Here is an 8898-nt window from a genome sequence, read left to right as displayed (position 1 = left end):
TCGCCCTGGCACAAAAAGAGTTAAGAACCCCTGAAGCTTCCTCCACCCTGACTCCCCTCCCATTTCCTCAGAACCAGACCCTGGGAAGTGAGGAAATGGGACTAGATTCACTTTTCTTCTTTTTTTTTCATTTTAAAAATTGAGTTACAATTCACATAACATTAACCATTTAAAAGTGAACAATTCAGTGGCATTTAGCACATTCACAGCCTGGTGCAATCACTGCCTCTAATTAGTTCCCAAACATTTTCATCACCCTAAAAGGAAACCTTGGACCTGTTAAGTCGCCACTCCCTTTTCCTCCCTCCCCAATTCCTTGGCAACCTCTAATCTCCTTTCTCTTTCCATGGAGTTGTCTCTTCTGGATGGTTCACATGAATGCAATCATACAATACATGGCCTTCCATATCTGGCTTCTTAGAAGGTTTTCAAGGTCCTTCCATGTGGCAGCATGCATCAGCGCTTCATTCCTTTTTATGGCTAAATAATATTCCATCATATGGCTAGACCACATTTCATTTATCCATTCATCCACTGAGGGACATTTGGACTGTTACCACTTTTTGGCAATTGGAATAGTGCTGCTGTGAATAAGCGTACAAGTATTTGAGTACATGCTTTCAGTTCTCTGGGGCACATACCTAGAAGTAGAATTGCTGGGTCGTATCAACATTAACTATTTACCTCTGTGAAGAATATGATTAACTTTTAAATATTTAGTTAAATCTATTTGCTAAAATGAGATTTGGTATTGTGGTGTCTAGGAATCCCGGTTGTCCATATCATCTTGACCCTCTCAGTTCATTCCTGTCTATAAATGGCACGGCGTAAAGCTGGAACTCAGCTCTCTCTTTCCTGGTGCTTTCATTTGCTCCATGTGTTGCCTTTGGGTGAAAAGATGACATCCTCCTCCTCTTCTTGCTTTGATGGCAATGATGCCTATGAGGTTCTTTCCCTGGGAAGGCTCCAGGGAGAATTGGGGAAGTGGGTTGGATATGCTGGGAAAGGCTTGTTCCTTCATTGGTCTTGGTATGTGCCAGTCAGTTCTGATGCGCAAGTAAGCCGATCACTGCAGACATCCCTCGAACAGGAAAAATAATGTGGCAGAAAAGAAGGGAAGAGAGCTGGCATATGCACCAGGCATAGCTCCTTGAAAAAAGGCGGTGACTACCCTAGGCCAGCAGCTCCAAGCGCGACTTTGAAGCTTAGCAGAGGATGGAGAGGCTGAACTGTCTCATGTATAAACTCAAATCTTTCCACACTTGGGCAGCTGAGTGGTCAAGATGAGAGAGGGCATTCCGGGCAGCGGAGGAGACAGATGAGTCAGTGGACCCCAGGAAACGCCAGAGGCATTGGGGGCACAGAAGGAATGAGAACAAGAGGGGCAGGACTGGCTTCATAACTTGGGGACACAGTGCAGAATGAAAACATGGGGCCTTGGTTCAAAATTATTAAGACTTTCAAGATGGCGGAGGCAGAGCGTTAAGCGAAGCACAGTGCCTCTGTGAGTGCGGGGCCTTGGGTGACAGCACACATCACAGGCCCCAAAAATCCAACCTAGGGGAGGAGAGATGGTCAGTCATCAAGAAGCCTGATTAGGGCCCATGTGAGGTGTCCCCCCAAATTTGGGCCACCTGTCCATTGCCCACCTGAGCTTCATTTTTCTCACTGTAAAGCCAGTAGCCACCTTCTGCTGCTGATGTGGGAACGATATTCTATAAAAAAGCTTTGACGTCCTTCAAAGAAGCACATTAAAATACATGAAGACTTGTACTTGCTAATAATAATTCGGCTTCACAGTGGAATAAAAAGTTTCATTTTTAACACAGACGGCCATGGGCTATACGTAATGCCTCCCCTTTCAATATGTTATTTGACTACTAGTTTTTTTGTAACCACCATAATATGAACGACTGCAGGGAAAAATATTAAAGTAGTGAAAAGCTGTGTGAAACTGCCAGTGTTCATGAGAAAGAATCCTCATTACTGCGACTGTGTCAGGCTGTGTTGGAGGAGGCAAAGAGCAGATTGGGTTACTGTCACAAAGTCATTTGAAAATTGGAGTAGGCAAATTTTTAATTGATATGATCTATGACTATGATATGTATGCTTAAACATTTCAGGGCTGGGAACCCTGGATGGTTTCTTGCGATGGAACAGAACTCTACCCTGAAGTGGCCTACAGAACGACGAAAGGCCTTAGGGTGGGTTTTTAGAAAAGTGTTGTGTTTCAAGGAGGCAGTTTCTGAGCCAGCTAGTCTGAGTTCATAGGCCGCCTTAGGCTTTCACTGTGTGGTTTGGGGTAAGTTATCTGATCCCTCCAAGACTCTCTCATCGGCAAAATGGGGAACCTTAGGGTGCCTCTGTCAGAGATGTGTGCAAGGATTTGGGGAGATACATGGAAAACTCCCCTGTTTATGGCAAGCCCTGAAAAGACTCTTGGCTATCACTATGGGCATGACCACTGCTGCCGTTGGTTTTGTTGTGCAGCTTCTGGTTGTTTTTGTTATTATATCCTCTGGCCCCTGCCTGCCTCTCCACTTTATTTCCTGTCAGTTTTTCCCATTCAATGCAATCCCGAGCAAAAAGCCTTGTCCCCTGCATGTACTGGAAAGTTCTCTGCCTTCTTATTGTTGTCCTTGCTGTGAGGAGGCCAAGTAACCACTTGGAGGGGATGTTGTAGAGGCGAATTCAAGCCACAGAAGGGAACCGGGCGGAATGAGATCCCCTGGAAAGTTCCCCTCGGCTCTAAGATTCCATCAGATCAGCAAAGCGGACAGGGAAGTTAGCAGCCCCCAGTCCGACCTTCTCGAGAGAGTGTTCTCTGACTCTCCTCTGCTCTCCTGGCAGTGTCCCCTCCTTTTCAGCCCCTCGCTGGGGGCGCCTTTGGTTCCCTGGCACTGAGTGCAACGTGGAGCCGCCCATGCTGGGGACTCCAGTAGAGATAGGCCTCCGTGGTGGGGGATGTAGACATGGTAGACAGACCTTGGGATATAATCTCCAGCAAGTTAGTTAGATTCCCTGAGCCTCAGCTTCTTCAGCAGTAAAATGGGCATATTAGTAGCCCCTGCACAGGGTGAGAATTAAATCAGATGTTATACACAAAGGGCTTTTAACCGAGGATCCAACATACATAGCGAGACCACTAAATATGACCTCCCTGTCATCACGGTGGGGGGAGGGGTGGGGGCTTGGGCTGTGTCTTTAAGGGGATTTGGATGAACAGATGCAGCTTGCGGGGCCACAGGGGAAGGTGGATCGAGGCAGGTGGGGGCAGATGGCAGGAGGCCCTGAAGCACAGACCAAGGGACCTGGGCCTCAGAAAGCAAAGAGTTGGGAGCCTCGCTTCATCCCCATTCCTTTTCCTCTTCTCTGGTCAGTGCTGTGTGCAAAATTGCTTAAAAATAATAGGATGAATTTTCCTGAATTCACAGACTTCAAGGCCTGTTTCTCCAGCTTTGGAAATAGCTCCCAATCTGTGTCTGGCCCGCCCCAAGAAAGCAACATGAAATACAGAGTGCCCTGACACTGCTTCCTGGTTCCACTGGGCACGGGCTTGGAGCTGGCCACCTTGCAGGGCAGGCTCTCGGCACGGTCTGCACAGGGTCTGTGTCCCCCAAGATGAGGAAGGCAGGGCGGGGGCCGGGTGGGCTGTCTCCTCAGCTTTTGCTGGAGAGCACCAAGCGCACCCTGCTTGCTGTTCTTTTGTCCCTCCAAACCACTCGTCTTTTCTTGGGCTCGAGACCTCCCACCTCCAGTGGTGGCTCAGCACAAGCTAACCCGGTTATGGACAGCAGCTTCTAGGAGGCAGGAATGACCCCCTGATGTCTAAAACATCAATACTGAAAGGACTGAAGTGAAGAAAGCATGGTGGCCTGTCACAGGGGCAGAGTGGGGTAGAGTCAGGTGCAAGGGCCTTCTGCACTGAAGCCAGTTAGCCCCAGGTCGTCCTTCACTGTTAACTGAGCAACTACTACATAACCAGGCATTGTGGGAAACAACACAGCTTGCCTCACGCTCTTCCTGCTGGGTCTCAGGTGCAGACTCGGGGCCTGGGGCTGAAGAATTTTCTCAGCCTAAGTACCACAGAGTGGCTACTGGCTGAGTTTTCACAGCTTTGGATCTCTAAGCCTCAGTTTCCCCACCTGTAAATCTCTGCTCATGGAAAGGCCCTGGGCAGGAAAGGTGAAAACAAACGTAAAGCCCCTATTACAATGCCTGCCTGGAATTATTTTTGATTGGCTGAAAAATTAGCAAAAGATCTCATGAAAATCTCAGTCAACTGGTCCTTTATAAGACAAAGAACTAATATAAAATGTGCAATCAGTTCTAAACACTAAACATTTTTTTCTCAACCTTCCATCCTAAATAATAATACAAAGCAAAACAATAACAACAGTGTCACACACTGTCTGACGCATTTTGGCCTCCCAGCAACCCTGAGAGGTTAAGTACTGAACAAGCCCATTTCGCAGATGAGAAAACACAGAAAAATTCCTTCACAGGCCAGGGGTCACACAACTCTGAGGAATATTCCTTGAGTTTGCATTTGCTTCCATCTGCCTCCTTCTGCCCCTTCCATTCTTTCTAGCACCCCAGGCAAGTCAGGACGTCAGGGCCAACACTTGGCCTCTCTTCCTTTTAGAGAGCCGCCCCCCCCCCCACTTTCCCTTCCTTTCTATCGGTATCTAAACAGACAGGCAGCAGGAAAACTGCCATTACCTAACTGGAAAAATGCTCCGGACTTCTGCAGACTTCTACTCCTGCACTGCCTCTGCAAGGCCTAACCCTCTCTGAGGAAAAGGCCTCAGGGAGAAGCGGGAGCCTTCGTGGCGTCCCCCTGTGATCGGGAGACTGAGGAGGAAAGAAGTGGGTTTTGACAGCGGCTGGGTGAGGGGAACTGGACTCCCCAAACCCCAGAGAAATGGTGTTGGCACGAAGCAGCTACCGCTGAAAAGGGCCCCAAATCCACCCTGAGTTTCCACGATGAAGTGGACTCACCGACCAGTCAACTAGGGGCAGGTTAGAGGGACGAGGAACCAGAGAGGTGACATCCTGTGCCTGCCAGAAGGCTCCCATTCGGGAGCAGAATGGCTGCCTGCCCAGCAGAGCAGGAACTGGGGAACCAGACGGTTACCTGCCCCCCACCACGAAGAAGGAAGTCTAGTGGACGAAGAAATGGGGAAGTCGGAGGTGCTCCTGCAGTGGCTGTTAAGGGTCTATATGACAATTGATTCTACTCCGCAGTGAGACAAAAGCCTCTGCCATAAACAAGATTAGCAAGAGGTTTCTAGAAACATTTTCTGAGGAAGAAGCAGGGGGTGAGCATTGAGCTGCCAACTGCTTTATCTGAAAACCTTGCAACCTGTCTTTTCCCCCCTTCACAGGCCTTGGGCAGCCCCACCCCCATGGTATTTGTAACTTGTTTCAGCCGCAAGGGGCGGGGGTCCCTCGTGTTCACAGAGTCAGGTGCCATTTTGAAAACTACTCCACTCTACCTCGAGCTCCCATGTTTCCGGATGTAACTCAGATACGCACTTCAAAATGGAATCCTGCTCAAAAGACTCCCTTCAGAATACAGAGTTCGCATTTTCAATTTAATCTTAAGGTTTTAGACATAATAGGATCGCAGCCTTTGGCCTTTTACCTGGGTCTCCTTAGCAATCACTTTTATAATTTAGGGAAATAAGGAACAGGAAAGTAAAGGAACTTCCTCCTGGTCCGGCAGCAAGTCAATAGCAGAGCTTGAACTTGAGACTTAATTTTTCTAAGAGGGAGGCGACGTACTCAATAAGCCCCCGATAAATTCACCACCAACTAGCAAATATTCCGGTTATTTGGTTTGGGTGCCCACCACAATTACAGCATTGAAAAAAAAAAATAGGCGTGTTTTAGTGAGAAAATTTTTTTTAAAAAATCATTTTAAAAGGGTGCTTTATTTCCCAGTCAAGTCTAGGAGAATACGAGCGAGGAGACAAAGAGGGCCAGGGTGGGGCGTAGGGCTTCCACTGGTCTGAAAGCTGAGTCACAGGAATCACAGCCCTGCAAATGGGCGAGGCCGCGGGGCGAGGGACACTGCACCCCGGCTGGGGGATGTCTGCCACGGACAAAGGCAGTTTCACAGTAAAGGAATGCCTGTCCCGCTAGGTACCACCCAGGCCCTTAGTTATCACGCTCGGATCCCCAAGGGCCGGTTTGCGCGGCCGCTGCAAAAATCCACGCAGCTAGAACCGACATAAAGGGGAGGGGGGTGCATTACGAAGGAAGTGCGGCGGGGAGAGGGCGCTTTACGCGCTTTATTTTGCCGCCCTCGTCGGGGCTTGGTGCATGGTTGGACGCGGGGCCCCCCCAAACGCCAGGCAGGCCCCTGACGCCGTTCCGGAGACGAAACCCGGCGCGAAGGAGTTAAGTGGGCGGGCGGGTGACGTCACCTCATTTGCATAGGAGCGCGCATATAGCTGCGCCCGCCGCGCCCCGCTCGGCACTCAGCGGCGGCCACAGCGCAGACCAGACTTCGTTCACTCGCTCGCAGCTCGTTCCGGTGAGCCCCGGGGTCCCCTACCTCCTGCTCTCCGCTCCCCTTCCCGCCCCGCGCTCGCCCCCTCACTGCCCGCAACCCCGAAACCCAGCGCGAGGGGTCGTCCCGGGAAAAGGCTGCTTCTCGGGAGTATGGGGAATGCCAGATCCTTCCAGATGGGTAACGGGGTCGGGAATTCGGTGATTTTTAAAAATATATATTTATTTTTAAAGCTGGGTTTTTGCTATTGCCGTTTCGAAGGGAACAGTTTTTTCTTTCTTTCCTACCCTTAACGGCATCCTGCATAGCCTCTTAGGCGGTGATGAATCAGGAATAGAAAGATCCTTTGTTCCAACTCACACCCACCCAAGCCCGGAGCTTCAGACTCGCATATTTTTCTCTCGCCTCCGGTGGCTTCGTGGGCTGTATCTGTTAGGTTTAGGGCTGCGGGGCTATATTATGAAATCTTGAAAACGTCCTTGTAGGGGGACGTGTGCAGAGCTGCCGAATTGCTCCTAAATGCAGAATCCTAATCGATCTAGGTTTGTGTGCGGCTGGCTGCATTGTTGGCGAGGGAGGAAGCGGGTAGGGCGGTGGTCGGTGGCGCCCGGCCGCAGCTGCCGCCTTTTGTGAGAAGAAAAGAAAGCCGCAAGGCTCGCATCTTTGGCGAAGAGGCCAAGTATAGAAAAAAAGAAACACTTTGTGCAGGCTTGGCTTCATTTTCAGAAATCTTACTCGATTTTCTTCCCCTTAAACTTGAAATGGCTTCACTTTTATGTTGAAACGCCGCAATTAATCGGCAGTGGTTCATTTCACGCTTGCGAGAGATTCCGCCTCCTAACGTGGGCGGTCTTCCCAGTTTGGCCCCTCGCGTTTTGAAATCCTACAGGCAGCGGGGAAGCGCTCTTTTTTTGTTTTCCTGTAGAAAGAGGAAGATGTTCAGCCCTGAATGAAAGTGGAAGGAGTTAAAAGTGTGTCTTCAGGCAGAAAACAGGAAGGCAGAACGCGTTTTCTGAGCCCAGAAAGACGAGGGGTAGGTGGCTCACCCTCAACTTCTTGGCTTTGTACCTGCAGCGCCTTCTGCAACCATGTCTGACAAACCCGATATGGCTGAGATTGAGAAGTTCGATAAGTCGAAATTGAAGAAAACGGAAACGCAAGAGAAAAATCCACTGCCTTCGAAAGAAAGTAAGCCCCCCCCCCCCCCGCCTTCTTTCGAAACGGCTGAGCGGGAGTGGCCGGGTGGGTAGGAGAGGATGGGAGGGGCTGGGAGAAGAATTGGGGTGGGGGCAGGGAGTGCGGGAGGAGCCAACAGCTTTCTGATTCTGGTGGCTTGCAAAGGTTAATTTAAAACTGCTGCAGCCAACAAACAATGAGGTTTAATAATTTAGTGCAATGTTTAATATTCCATATTAATTTGTAAATGCAAGTATCCTTTTATCTGTAAAAATGTTCTGTTTTGTATAAGCATTTCATAATGGAATGCCTATTGGTACTTGATAGAATTTGTATGATAAGGAGAGATGTTTTCAAAAGGAAGGATTGTAATCCTACGTTAGGCTATACTGAATTCGCATCTTCACCCGCTCCATCTTTTTTTCTTTTTTCTTTCCGGTCACAGCGATTGAACAGGAGAAGCAAGCAGGCGAGTCGTAATGAAGCGTGCGCCGCCAGTATGCACTGTACATTCCACAAGCATTGCCTTCTTATTTTACTTCTTTTAGCTGTTTAACTTTGTAAGATGCAAAGAGGTTGGATTGAGTTTAAATGACTGTGCTACCCCTTTTCACATCAAAGAATGGAGAACTACTGACAACGTAGGCCGCGCCTGCCTCTCCATCTGCCTGTGTGGCTGGCAGGGAAGGAAAAGAACTTGCATGTTGGTGAAGGAGGAAGCTGGGTGGGACGACAGTGAAATCTAGAGTAAAAAGCTGGTCCAAGGTGTTCTGCGGGCTGTAAAATGCAGTTTAATCAGAGTGCCATTTTTTTTTGTTGTTGTTCAAATGATTTTAATTATTGGAATGCACAATTTTTTTAATATGCAAATAAAAAGTTTTAAAACCTGGCTGGTGTGACGCTTTGGTCTCTGAAAGGAGCGGCTTCCTCAGATGAAATCTTGGTAAAAGAGTCCAAAGTGGGTGACCTGGGGAGTGATAGATGACAGACATCTGGCAGTTTGGGTAAAAGACCAAAATGGGTTTCATCCAGGTATGCGAAATACCTCGGCTACACTGGGTAATTGGGAAATGGTTCGTTTTCTTACGCTGATTGAATTCCTGGTATCTGGAGTTGAGTGAAAACTGATAAAAATATTTGTAGTCCTTTACTTTGAAAGGGTTTGTTAAGCCCACACTGAACCTCTCATCTAATCAAGAAATTCA

The 8898-nt window shown here is 48.7% G+C and overlaps 1 protein-coding gene across 2 annotated transcripts; it reads left to right on the top strand.

The window, feature by feature from the left end:
* The first annotated feature begins 6480 nt into the window (after positions 1-6480).
* On the top strand, positions 6481-8582 carry TMSB4X (thymosin beta 4 X-linked). Of its 2 annotated transcripts, none has more exons than XM_081563600.1 (3): positions 6481-6541; positions 7592-7705; positions 8139-8582. In XM_081563600.1, the coding sequence occupies exons 2-3, from the start codon at positions 7606-7608 to the stop codon at positions 8171-8173; spliced, it is 135 nt and encodes a 44-aa protein (XP_081419726.1). In that variant the 5' UTR covers positions 6481-6541; positions 7592-7605; the 3' UTR covers positions 8174-8582. The 2 variants fall into 2 exon arrangements, with proteins under 2 accessions (XP_081419726.1, XP_081419727.1); XM_081563601.1 differs by having other exon boundaries at positions 7407-7705; positions 8139-8266.
* The last annotated feature ends 316 nt before the right edge of the window (positions 8583-8898 follow it).

This window comes from Giraffa tippelskirchi, chromosome X (genome assembly GCF_054371585.1).
Source record: "Giraffa tippelskirchi isolate mGirTip1 chromosome X, T2T-mGirTip1v1.2.pri, whole genome shotgun sequence".
In the NCBI taxonomy this organism is placed as follows: Eukaryota; Metazoa; Chordata; class Mammalia; order Artiodactyla; family Giraffidae; genus Giraffa; species Giraffa tippelskirchi.
This window is presented reverse-complemented; position numbering and strand designations above follow the sequence as displayed.